Genomic DNA, 14,071 nt, shown 5'->3' with positions numbered 1-14,071 from the left:
CCATATCTGTAAAATTTATTTAAAAGAAGTTTGTGGTCGACTAAATCAAATGCTTTCGTCAGATCAAGAAACAGAGCACCAGATTTATTTGATTTATCGAGTTCATTATTGATGCTTTCAAAGAGAGTCACTACTGCATCTTCGGTAGACTTACCCTTCATGAATCCAAATTGCAAAGCATTCTTTTAGTTATTAATTTTTCAAAACAGATAGCAACGAAATTGGTCTGTAGTTATTAGGGTCCGTTATGTCACCTTTTTTTTGTATCGGGATAATAATTGCAGTTTTAAGGCATTCTGGGAATACCCCACTTTCAAAGCTTAAGTTGACAATATATGATAAGGGCCTTGTTATAAAAACATTTTTTGAATACTATGCTGCCGTCATCTATTCAAAAAGAAGTTTTTGATTTCAAGTTAGCAATCACATGAGATATTTAATTTTCAGTAACCGCACTAAAAAAGAAGGAAGACAAAACTAAATCATCATTTGGATGTTCTAGACAAACATTTTCGATGTTTGGTGTATGATTTTTAACTACATCTTTGAAAAACAGATTAAAATTATTTGCAATATCCGCATCGCTTTCTGAAACCGTATTTTCTGAAAACTCTATGCGTTTAAGTTCATCGCCACCATTTTGTTTTCCTAAAAGATTGTTTATGATGTTCCATTGCTGTTTTGCATTAGACCTACTATCGTAAAATTTGTTCTTGAAGAATGGTTCTTTTTGTTTACTAATTCCATCGAGGATATCTTCCTGCATACTTTTGTAGGCGATCTTTATATTTGGTAGATGTAATTTGCTTTTTTTCTTAATATAGTATTAATTTTTAGCATTAATTTTTTGGCACAAGTGGTCAGTCATCCATGGTTTAATTTTTTTGTACTTTCGCATTTGTCCTCAAGGTCTGGTTACAAAAGAAAAATTGACATGGGCTCTGAATAGTTTCAAACCTTACAAATCTTCAGGTCCAGATCAAATTATACCAGCTGAGCTACAATATACCATTGATATAACTTCGCCCATCATTGAGATGATCTTTAAAAGTTGTATAAATCTGGTCTATATACCTCGGCGCTGGAGAGATGTAAAGGTAGTTTTCATTCCCAAGGCGGGAAAATGCTCGCATGTCAACCCTAAGGACCTAAGACCTATTAGCCTATCATCTTTCATTCTCAAAACTCTGGAACGATTGATCGATATCCATATACGTAACAACATTGAGAAGAGACTATCAATGTCTCAGCATGCTTACTGCAAAGGGAAATCGGTAGAAACAGCCTTGTACACTCTGGTAACAACTATCGAATACTCCCTAGATAAAAAGGAATACACTATGGTGGCCTTCTTGGATATTGAGGGCGCTTTCAACAACGTTGACACATCTGCGTCGAATACTCAATCTGTGAGTTGATTAATCTAATGCTAAAAAGCAGGATCATCAACTCCAGTTTGGGAGATTTTTGCACAAAAAGGTCTGTCAGTAGAGGCACTCCGCAAGGTGGTGTTCTGTCCCCGCTCCTGTGGAACATAGTGGTTAACCAACTACTAATATCCCTTAAAAATGGAGGCTACAGAGTGGTTGCGTATGCCGATGATGTTGCTATCGCTGTCACAGGGGAACATCCTAATACACTGAAACCTCCTCCAAAATGCACTCAATATGCTCACTAGATGGGCTGATAACTGCGGACTTAGTATTAATCCTCAAAAAACAGACCTCGTCCTTTTCACACGGAAATACAAGATCGCAGTAATTGTACCTCCTTCGATAAAAGGTATACCACCAATTTTTACCAATGAAGCCAAATACCTTGGTCTGATATTGGACAAAAAATTAAGTTGGAAATCCAATATACATATACTTTTCCTTTGCAAGAAAGCTATAGGAAGCAAATGGGGTTTTCAACCTCGCATAACCTACTGGCTATACACATCGGTCATCCGACCAATACTTATGTACGGGGTTGCAGTATGGTGGACTGCACTGGAGAAAGTCACATACTGCGACATACTCAGCAGAGTTCAGCGCACTGCATGTCTCTGCATAAGCGGGGCATTGAGAACCACACCCTCAGCAGCGTTAGACACTCTCCTCCATCTGACACCCCTCGACATCTTCAGAAAACAAGTGGCAGCGAGTACAGCGATAAGACTCGACGCCTCATCTCAATGGACCAACAACAATGTTTGACACTCCATCATTTTGAACCTCTTTGGTTCTATACCAAAGTACATAGACTACACTATACCTAAACCCCTATTTGGAAAAAACTTCCAGGTATCCATTCCATCCAGAGATAATTGGGAGGACAAAAAACTCCTGGATAACAAAAGTATTAATTTTTATACAGATGGATCTAAGCCAAATGAGGGAGTTGGTGGTGGTGTGTACTCAGAAAAGCTTAATCTAAGCATCTCATTCCGCCTCCCTAATCATTGTAGCGTTTTTCAAGCGGAAATTTTGGCGATCAAAGAGGTTCTCTCCTGGCTAAGAGAAAACGTGATATCAACTTCTGATATCCGCATCTTCTCTGACAGTCAAGCTGCTATCAAATCCCTTGACGGTGTCTCGACCAAATCTTTGACGGCCCTCGATTGTCGATCGTCTCTTATGGAGATGGCGGAGCAATTTAACATTCACCTCTGTTGGGTGCCGGGCCACAGAGACATCACAGGTAATTGTAGAGCCGATGAACTCGCTAAAAATGGAACCGTCAAACCTATTTCACCTGAAAGGGAGAAGATAGGTATACCGATAGCTACATGTAAACTTATGCTTAAAGAAACAGCTTTTGCGATAGCAAAGTCTAGGTGGCACAACTTACCAACATGCGCAGCCACAAAACTCATATGGCCTTCACTGGACCTAAAGCGCTCTAAAGACTTGTTATCTCAAAGCAGACTTCATATTAGCTCCCTAATAGGTGTCCTTACAGGACACTGTCTTATAGGCAGACACGCAATACGACTTGGCGTAGCCTCAAATGACTTCTGTAGGAGCTGCATGGACGAAGAAGAAGAGGAAACAATCTCTCATCTCTTATGCACCTGCCCTGCTCTTTCACTCAAACGCAAACTTCATCTGGGGGACTATTTTTTTGATAATCCCAGCGAACTAGCTAAAAAGGATATTAAATATCTTCTTCGCTTTATAAAAAGCTCAAAATGGTTCTACTAGTTAGAAGTAATTCTCTAGATTCATGTGGTATCACAATGGGCCTTTCTCTTGGCCTAAGTGTGTGGATTATAAATCCGCAGCCACGTTAACCTTACCTAACCTAACCTTTGTTTTATGGATTTACTAGAAGAAACAATACCAGATAAAATGTCAATAATAAAATAATGTCAGTTACAGCTATAGACAGAATTCCAACTTTCAGCGGCGAGACAATCATTAAACAACGTGTAGTTTATTTCTTGAAGTAATTGAATACTCGAACTTTCATTTTTTTGTTTACTATTTTTTAATAAGCCCAGGAAAGACCCCCCGTTGCAAAATGATCGCTAACATCCCATTCGAGTAAAAACGAACGCATATTTTCAGAGCTTTTGGCACGAACAAAAATATGGTCTATACAGGTCTTACTGTAATCTGTAACTCTCGTTGGCACATTTACAAATGATTCGAACAGAGATGACAAAAGGAGCAAATAATCATCACAGCTAGACGGGAAACCCAAAATATCAATATTAATATCACCGATCATGCAAATATTGTTCCTGTTTAGTCCAGGAAGTAGATCGTCTATATCTCTCAGAAATATATCTTTGTGAACAAATTGCAGTCGATATATACAAACAATGTCAATGCACAGGTTTAATTTTCAAAATAATGGCATCAGCACTTTTCAAATCAGGAGTGAATATTTCAGACACAACAATATTGCTTTTTACAAAAATCGCTTTTCCACCTGACACATATTTATTATTACATTCCGCATAAACGTTAAAACCCGGAATTGAGTTATTGCATAATTCATGGTCAAAAATCCAAATTTTATATAAGAGAATTACATCAGGTAAGATTTTAAAGGCATTACTTAAAGTTATCACAAAACTATCAAAATTTTTTTCTCATACTTCTTATGTTTTGGTAAAAGACCACAAAATCGTTATAAGATTTACCATAATTTAAACCAATCAAGATGTTTTCATTTGCACTACATTTATTGAGATCAAATAAATAAAATAAGAGCAATATATAATTGAGTATTAAAATATAGAAAATAAAAATTATAATAAATGATTAAGATCATCAATGCACCTCCATTCCAGCCGTCTTGCGCATCATAATTTTGTCTTCAATCCACTGTTAAAAAAGATACTTGGGGCGGCATTCTCTGAAAGCTTTGCTCTCATTGATTTCCCAAATCCATATATTTGCAATGTGTCATCCTCTGAAATTCATAAATAAATAACTCAAGGAAGACAAAAACATCAATAATTCTTCTATTTAACTTTAATCGTTTTTCTCCATTTGTTCATTTTATATTTTTTGTTGTTGCATTTTTGCTGTCCATTTATTGATTTTTTAACGTTTTTTTTTCACTCATCAATCATTTTTTGTATTTTTTTTCAAGTGTCATTCAATTTAACATTAAACTTACTACTAAACAAAGTTTTTTTTTTGTAATTAATTTTGTAGTTTTAATTTCTACATTTAAGATAATAATAATATAATAATACATTAATAATTTTTAATTTTATTTTGTTCTCTCACATTTCAATTAATATTCATCCTCTAAAGTCTAGGTCAAAATTAAATTCATGTTTTTAAATATGTATGTTTTAAAGGATATTTCATAATTTGATGTACTCTTTTTTTGTTTATTGTTTCAAAGTGTTTTAAAAGTCTTAAACAATAAATGTTTATGTGCAACGAAATTTCTTCACTAAGAAATCACAATAAATATTATTTTTGTTTTTAATTTATGTATGTCACAGAAAGAAGCACTTCATTATTAAATTTGTTGTTTATTTTATTTTCTTTTTTATTTTTTAAATTAATGAACAAAACAAGATAATATAATGTATATTTTATAATAATATACTCATAGTTGGATTTATTGCAATTTTTTTTTATAATAATGGCCTATTTTAATAATATGATAATTATTTTATTTCTCAGGCAGTTTTTTTGTAATTTTAATATTTTTCTAATTAAAAGTAATATTGTAACGAACAATTTCTTAACTGATCACATGAGTGCTTTATGTTTTTTTTTGTTTGTTTGTTATGTTTTAATTTTAATTTTAATTTTAGAAGAAATTTAAATATTTATAGATAAATATATTATAATATTTGTTGTTTAATAACTATTTTTATGCAATGATTGAAGAAGCTTCTTTTATTTAAATATTTTTAAGTTTCTTTTGTTGTTTGAAAATGATATAAACAAAAAAAAACAAATATTAATTTAAAATAATTCTTATTTATTGCTTAGGTAAAAAATAAAACATTCGTAGATAAATTAAAATTAAAGTTAGATTCTTTTGTTAATTTTAAATTAAACTTATATAATGCCATTTGATTTCTTATTATTTGTTTATATTAGAGTTTCAGGATAATGCTAAATGTGCTACAGGATTGTGATCATTGTCTGACAAATTTGCACCTATGTTTTTTTTTAAACATAAATAGTTATCAATTAATTTTTTTATTTTTTAAGTAAAATTTATTTAAAAAATATTGCTCCTTTTTCATTTTCTTTTTTTTTGTTGCTTAAATATGTTTTAGAATTTTTTTCGTTTTTGTCTGCCAAAAACTTACTCACTTAAAATTGTTTATTTTGTTTACCCTTATTCTTAGTCCCATGTAAAAAATTATCGTTTTATTTTTGACTTTGATATTCCAAAAGAGTTAAATATATTTTTTAATTTATTACATGTACAATGCACATTGCACACACACAACACTGATCCTGATCGTCCTTAAGCACACTGTATAGAATATTATTTATTTATTTTAAATATTTTAATAAGAGAGGATAATAATTTTCATGTTCTTTCGTTTTGGTTTTTTTAAATCATACAATGTTGTTGTTTTTTTTATTAATATTATTGTTTTTTTCTTTCACTTCTCTCGCACATTTTTGCGCTCAACAATATCACAATTTTTATGTTTTTGTAAATTTTCTTTTAATTTGAATAAAAAATATTTATTTACTTTCTTTCTTTTTTTTTGATAGAGATATTTTGAAAGTGTGAAATGTGACTATTTTTGTTGGGAGGGAGGATGGGGTACAAATTTTAAGTGAATTAAATTGAAACTATTTAACAATTAAATTTACATAAACAATTCAATCAAAAATTGAAAAATTTAATTTAAATAAACAATTGTTTGTTTTTCTTTTTGTTGATAATTATATTCTTTTTTTTGTCACATTAATTCATATTTTATGTGTTTGTAATTTTTTTTAAAATTTTACTTAATCTACACATTTAAATTGATTTTTTTGTTGTTTTTGTATTAATTTAAATTTTTTAAGTTTTTTTTTTTAGTTTATTTTGGGGGTGCGTTGTTTTTGTTCTTATTTTTTATAACAATTATGTTTTTTTTTGTTATTTTTTATGTGGAGAGCAAAATTTCGCATTCAACGACGATTAAAATTTTGATAGAGTAAAATTTTTTAAAGTCGTTGTTTAACATTTTCGGTTGTTGTTGGCACCACTGCTGATTTTGCTGTGTTGCAAGTCGGAGCGACGCTGGCGATTGCTCTTGCTGTTATATTCACGAACTTTATTCGAACGCTTGATAGCTCCACGACAGATAGTTTGACGATCTTTTTTGTCATGGACCTTTTATAAATTGAAAAAGGAGAAAGAAAGAAAAAGGTTATAAATGGCGCCCAATTAAAGTTTATGGATTTTAGTATATACCTTCTGTGCAGAGCGGGTTAGGTACTCCATTTTGCACTGTGTTGGGTTAAGGCGTTCAACACGATTCCTTGCAACACGAGGTGCAACAGATTGGTTCTAAAACACGTAAAATATTCAAATTTAGTACAATTTTGGTACAAAAACAATAGGAGTTAAAATCTTACCCTTCCTGTTGGTTGCTCAACAACGACCATTGTTCCATTTTGAGATTCCTCCACCCCGAGATCAAGATTAATAAAACTTTCGGCAGCCTCTTGGGCTGACCTAATACTATGGTAAACTGACATACTATAAGAAAATGTAAAAAATTTATAAATTAGAAGACATTATAAAGTTTAAACAAATTAATTACCTTGGATGTTCAATCAGTAGATTTTCAAATGGAGATGTCTCCATATTTACAGGTCCTGTTGAAGTAAAACATGGCGGCGGGGTCAGGAACCATGATTCTTCCATAGACATGTGCGTAGGAAGATTAGTAGTGATGACAGTGCCATTATTACAATCGGCGGACGATGGAACAACATAGAGAGATTGCGTGAGTCCGCCACCATCATAACGTAATGCTATAGTTCGCTGATGATATGCTGAAAGGGAATGGTGGTTGCTATTACGAGTTGGTCTTTGTTGAAAAGTTGGACTACGTTTGATCTCAACAAATGGAAGCTCCTCTTCGGAATCCGTCCGAGGGAGACTGTCCTCCTCGTCTAGATTTATGTATTTGCGAAAAAGATTCTAATGTAAGCTACTTCAACTTTTACAATCAAATTTACTACGAGTGTGCTTACCGTCTTCTCTGTTAACCAACAGCCAATCGTCGTCTAATTCGTCGACGTTAGTTACGTCGTCGTCGTTGTTGTGATCGATTGAGATCAATTTTTTTAGATGATCCTCAACCGATCGATTACTTACGTTTTGATTATTATTGTCAGTATTACGTCCAATTGAAGTTGCAGTTGTTGTACTTGCAGTTGCTTGTAAGGAGGAATTAGTATTGTTGTCTTCTAAGATTTGCTCAATTTGGTCAGTGCTCTCAGGATTAGTAGACGTATTAGCGTTCGATCCAAATAGTAGATTTGCAAGACTATTAAACATTATACGATTAAAAATAACCGGTGTGGGTTTAGGTGTACCACAAGGATGCCCTTGGTGACCTTGTTTGTTTTTTTGTTTTTTGTTTGTTGGTTTTTAAATGCTTTACAGCTTTCGGATGATGAGAGGTTTTTGATGATAAGGATGATTTATCGTTTCAGCTGAGATTTGTATAAATATATATATATAGTTGCTCCCACAAACACAAAGTGTTCCTTTTTCTCTTGCAGCAAATTTAAGCGATCACAGTCAAATTGGAGTTACCCTTTCTTTTACTTCGTTTCTTTATTAATGATTGTTTGTTTTTTTTTTAAACTTTTTTTCTTTGGTTCTTTTGAAAGGAGAATTAGTTTTTTGTTTTTATATTTTTGTATAGTCCTTTATTTTTATTTGCTTTTAATGTTTGTTTTAATTATGAGATCAGTGTTAATGATTAAGTTTCCTTCTTCCAGAGTTTATCTTTCAAAAAAACTTTTATTTTGTAATAATTATCTCAGTCTTGTGGAAAATTTGTAGCTTTTGTTACTTTATGTGTGTTTAGTTTATGTACATAGAAGGGAGTTGAATTTTGTCTGGAAAAATAAGAAGGAAAAGAGAAATTATAGAATGGGATTTAATTTTAAAGTTTTACAGTGTTAAATTTGATTTTAAATAAAAAATCGATTTTTTTTCGTATCTGAAGGCGAATGGGACACGCTTAAAATTGATTTTTTTGTGTCCTTGTATAGAAAGTATTGTTAGAGCAGCTGTCAAATTTAAATTCAAATTTGTTTCTGCTAAATTTAATTTCAGTAAAAAGGAATAAGAAAGCATGTGGATTGACCTTCAGGATCTATACTTGGTCCACTACTTTATATAAAATAAGTAGAATAATTAATCATCTTTAAATTAACTTTATTTTTTCTGTTGTTCGTTATTGACAGGAGAAGGGTTTAAAAAAAAAAAAACAAACAACTAGGAAATTATTTTTAGTACAAAATAATTGTAAAATTGATTTTCGAATACAAAAATAAGATTTTACTTGTGGAAAACGCAGAAAGTTCTTAAAAACCTGAAAAAAAGAATTTTTTGCAGCTAAAATTTTGGGCTATCACACTATTTTAAAATTTTGGACGATTGTAAGAAATTTCATATAATTGTAAAAATAATTATTATAAAACTTGCTTGCCTTTTGGGTGGTGAATAACTTATAATAGATGGCGTTGAGTTGCGTTCAATGTGACAACCCGATAGATTGCTTACATTGGGCAGGTGCAGACAACATAAGGGACTTCATTTGCAGTCAGCTGCATTCCAAGTTAGTCAACCAATTCAACTAGTTAGTTTTTCAAGTGTCATAAACTTCAAACTCAGAACTTTATGGCTTCAGTTTTGGCTTCACCTGACGTTTACGAGTTCAGCCATAGGAATTCAATGCATGCTATCACAATGAAGCTTCGACTTGACGTTGCGTTTGACAATCGTAAGGAAAAGAACGTAACGTAACTTAATGTGACTACAAAGGGAAGCTCTGGTTCAATTATCTGAACATTTGCTTTGTCAGACAGCTCAACAGCTGTAAAAAAACGTCAACAAACAAAACATTTGCTCTTTGGAGGGATGAAATAAGAGAAATGTCATTCAAAGCTACCTCGAAGTAGGCCCACCCTAACGCAGACGAAGCTGAAGCTAAAGCGTGTTTGTAATTCAGCCATTACTTCCCTAAATTTTACCTTAAGCTTACCGTACGAAAACTACCAACAAAATTATTGTCTACAAAACACTCCTCAGGCAAACTACAAGTCCATCCCAATTTGCATTTCGTATTCTTAAGAAATATTACTTATTTCTTTTCCAATTTGGCGAGAAACCATTTTACACCAAATAATAAATTAAATTGTTCGAAAAATAAATAATAATAAAAAATAAAGTTCAAATTTCAGTTAATTAAAAAAACATGATCGATTGTCATTCCGAAATACGTTGACCTGACTTGATAGTTAGGGAGATTTTTCTTAACTAACTTTCCAGTCAATTTTCCAAAAAAGTTGTCTTAAGTGGAAGGCCATTTTTTGGCAGCTGGCCAATCAGATTCTAGAAACTTGCCTTACTTTTAAGTCCCTTATGTCGCCTGAACCTGCCCATTGGCTGCGTTCAATCTCAGATGGATAGAGTATCCGGATACCTTTTTGTTAGTGTTTTACGTGTAAAATAACAGCTGATTAAAAAAAGCTGAGATGTCAAAAAAAGGAATCCAAAGGTATCAAATAATTTCTGACAGAACACCTGATTCAACACATGGTTGATTTTTAAGAAACAGAAGAAGCTATTTGCCTCCCATTTGTAGAAGGTTATTTATTAAATAGTTAGGCACCTATCAATTCATCTGGCGTTTTTCTTTTTTAGTTTAGAGCTGAGCGCTGAGCAGAGTCTGATCGAACAGAGTAGAGTAGAGTAGAGTTCTGAGCAGAGTTTCTTCAGAGCTATCTGATTTAATTATGAAACAACTTGAGCACTAAACTGTCATGATTTTCAATGTCGTCTGATTGAAGGCGTTCAAAATGTTCTTTAATCAAATTATTTAATAAAACTGTCATACAGTTGTTCCATTTGACGTCTGATATAAATTTGATTCATAAAAATGCTATATGCAATTAGTTTTTTTCTAAATTATCTTTCCTTCTGCACTAAAGCGACTAGCCTCTTCCGCCATTTGTATTTTTTTGACGAGGATTTTATATCAAATAGTTTGTGTTCACCATTTTACTCCGTTTACAGAGCGTGCTCAGAACATGTTCAGAACTAAAAAAGAAACACGAATTCGAAGTTCTGAACGACCAGAGCTCAAAAAGAAACACAATTATTCTTTTGACAGTTCGAGCTCTAATCTGAACTAAAAAAGAAAACGCCAATCATCGTCCGACGAATCAGTTGAAATATCCATTAAATGACAGCTGAAAGTTGTTTCTATTTTCTGACAGCTAACTCAACTCGTTCAACAAGGTATCTAAAAATCCACCTATCCAAGATACCCTATCCAACGCGAGATTGAACGCAGCCATTGTTTTAGGCTGTGTGAAGTTTCACAGATGTCATTTTCAAAGGGACAAATTCAAAGCAGAAGAAGCAGTTGCCAATTTGCTGTTATTTAGTTCCCATTCAATAAAAATTTTGTTTCCCATTTTAACACATTAGTAACTTATATAAAAAATCACAAATTTTATAATTAAATAAAATTTAAAGCAGGTAAGAGCAAATCTCTCACAAAATTTATTTTTAAATGGACAAATAAATCACTCTATTTTGCTCAATAAAACACAAAAAGGTTGAAAATCGATATTTTTGACAGATTGATTTATTTTACCAATGGAAAACTTCTTACATTCTTTGACAGATTCGTTGAGTTCTTTATAACATTATTAAAGATTATTATATTGTAATCTTTAACAGAAAATTGTAATAACATCATTAAGTCATAACAGATTGAAGTTAGAAGGATTCAGGGAGAATTAAATGTCATTTATTTACCTTTTTTTTCAACAAATTCGAGCTGTCAAAAAACCACTCCGAATTCGTTCGCAATTCATTCATGAGATTCTGACATTGAAATGAATAGAATATTCCTTCTTCCTTTAATAATTTTTGAAGGAAATCTTTTTTCGAATAAGGTTTTTAACATTTCTCAAGAGCTTCAAAGTCAGTAGTTCTCGTCGATTGTTTGCATTTTAAAATTTGTTGATCTTTTTTTGTGAATAAATTAATTTTAACTATAAACTTCATCATGGTGTCAAAAGATAACTAGATAAATCAAATTATTTGGTAAAATCTGCTTAAAACAGACTTTTATACGACTGGTGAATATTTCGCAAAATATTTGCAATTCTTTTTGTGAGACTCTAAATTTATCATAAAAACAATAAAAATTAATTTTAAATTCGTGATGTTGAGATAAAACCAAACAACTTGCAATTAATTACCAATACCAGTTTAGCTATGTCTTTGAAAATAGCTTAAATTTATTTTTAAATCTTTTTTTTTTTTTGATTTATTTATTTATAAGAACTTTTGCCAAAGATGCACGCGCACCTTTAGCTTTTTTTGCCACGGTCCACTGATGTGGTCTCCTGAGGTGGCCTGGCTAGCTGTTTCTATTTTGTATCATCTCAAAACTTAGAGGAGCAAAATGTTTGTAATATTTCAATCTCCAATTTGCATCTTTTTTGACTTTGCCAATTTGGCAGACGAATATAAAAATGTATCTTGTTGACATTAAGTAACATAAAGATCGCATGTATGCAGTTTTGATGCTTGTGCTGTTCTGTTTTTTTTTTCGTTGGCTTTGGATGCTGCCGTTTGGTTGGAAACTTGTGCATTTGTTATTCGGATCATTGCAAAAATATATTCACAAGTACGTTGCAATGGCATGTTTAGCGTTTGACGTTTGGTGTTTGGCGGATGCAATGAACATTATGATAAAACTATTAATATTGATATAACTCTAGTGCACAATTTTTATAAAATAATAAATAGCTTAGTGATGAGGGAAAAATTCAGTTGCATTGTAGATTTGGTGGATCATGCAATCGCTCGAGACTTTGAGACGCAATTCAAAAGCTGTTCAGATAACAACATGCGATCGTTTGGGGTCGTCCAGAGTACGATACGAGTGCTTATGAAACTAAGCGAAAATGCCGCGACAGCTGCTACTGTGGCAACTGCTTCTATATACTTAAAGCCGCTCCTCGGTTTGTGGGCTATTAGTTGCAGGTTATATATGTGACTTTTTTCAACTTATTGCAACTTTGCTGCATCTGCACTGCACTTGATTTTTTTTTTATTATTATTTTTATGTAACTGCAGTAGGTTAGTTATGTTGATGGCGATGATACGCGATAGGTTTTTAATATGAAACGAGTAAATGCACACGCTTGAAGCTAGAGCTATATTATTAAATCACACACAATGACTTTTATATCTAAATGCAAGTCTCTTGAAATTTTGCTGAAAAATATTGATTCTAGAATAAATCACAAAAAGTTGCTGACAAATTGATCTGTTGGTGCGGTTTGAAGGGTGGCTTGTGGTTCGCTGATCTTATGATGTTAATTTTTGTTCAACAACATTTTTGAAAATTTAATTATTAAAAAAGAAAATTATGAAACAAATTATTTCTTTGTTCATATAATGGTATCTTAAAATCTAAACAGTTTACAATTTTTGGGCAATAGCTTCAATTTTCCAACTGAAAATTTCAACTAAAAATGTATCGCAGACTTACCAATTTAAATAATAATTGGAAGGATTGACATTGGAAGGATTGACAGTAAGTTATAAAATATGTATTTTCAATTTCTGACAGTTAGTTGCAAGTTTGTAAAAAAAATGTTAACACTAAATGACAGATCTGTCATTACCTCAGACTTTTGAGGTCTGTTCCTTTTCAAATTATTGTTAACTTTTGCTTACAATCGGTAACTATTATCGTTTATAAACATCAAGATTTTTACGATCTGTCAGAATATGACATCACATCATTTCATAGCTCATTGTTGAACTGTCAAATAGTTACGATTTGTACAGTGCGCAAGTTAAGCCAGCTGATTCTAAGACGCCAGTTATAGCTATCATTGGTTTTCATCATTGAAAACAAACATTGGAATTTTCTTGACAGGTCGTTTATAGCTATCATTGAAAGTTTCTGTCATGACTCATTGTTGAAGTGTCAAATAGTTACGATTTGTACAGTCCGCAAGTTAACCCAGCTGATTCTAAGGTGCCAGTTATATCTATCATTGGTTATCATCATTGAAAACAAATATTGGAATTTTCTTGACAGGTCGTTTATAGCTATCATTAAAAGTTTCTGTCATGACTCATTGTTGAAGTGTCAAATAGTTACGATTTGTACAGTCCGCAAGTTAACCCAACTGATTCTAAAGCACCAGTTATGGCTATCATTGGTTTTCATCATTGAAAGCAAACATTGGAATTTTCTTGACAGGTCGTTTATAGCTATCATTGAAAGTTTCTGTCATGACTCATTGTTGAAGTGTCAAATAGTTACGATTTGTACAGTCCGCAAGTTAAGCCAGCTGATTCTAAGGCGCCAGTTATA

At 32.2% G+C, this 14,071-nt stretch overlaps 1 protein-coding gene across 3 annotated transcripts in view; it reads right to left on the bottom strand.

The window, feature by feature from the left end:
* Nucleotides 1-4,448: 4,448 nt before the first annotated feature.
* LOC129947146 (tumor protein p53-inducible nuclear protein 1) overlaps nucleotides 4,449-14,071 on the bottom strand; it is a 102,057-nt gene continuing 92,434 nt past the window's right edge. For all 3 annotated transcript variants that reach the window (XM_056057590.1, XM_056057591.1, XM_056057589.1), the window contains 5 exons: nucleotides 7,674-8,549; nucleotides 7,238-7,592; nucleotides 7,050-7,173; nucleotides 6,886-6,981; nucleotides 4,449-6,804 (listed from right to left, as the gene is read on the bottom strand). In XM_056057590.1, coding sequence (XP_055913565.1) covers nucleotides 6,649-6,804; nucleotides 6,886-6,981; nucleotides 7,050-7,173; nucleotides 7,238-7,592; nucleotides 7,674-7,980 — 1,038 coding nt within the window. In that variant the 5' untranslated portion in view covers nucleotides 7,981-8,549 and the 3' untranslated portion in view covers nucleotides 4,449-6,648. The remainder of the gene's footprint in view (nucleotides 6,805-6,885; nucleotides 6,982-7,049; nucleotides 7,174-7,237; nucleotides 7,593-7,673; nucleotides 8,550-14,071) is intronic.

This window comes from Eupeodes corollae, chromosome 2, assembly GCF_945859685.1.
Source record: "Eupeodes corollae chromosome 2, idEupCoro1.1, whole genome shotgun sequence".
NCBI classification, from domain to species: Eukaryota; Metazoa; Arthropoda; class Insecta; order Diptera; family Syrphidae; genus Eupeodes; species Eupeodes corollae.
This window is presented reverse-complemented; position numbering and strand designations above follow the sequence as displayed.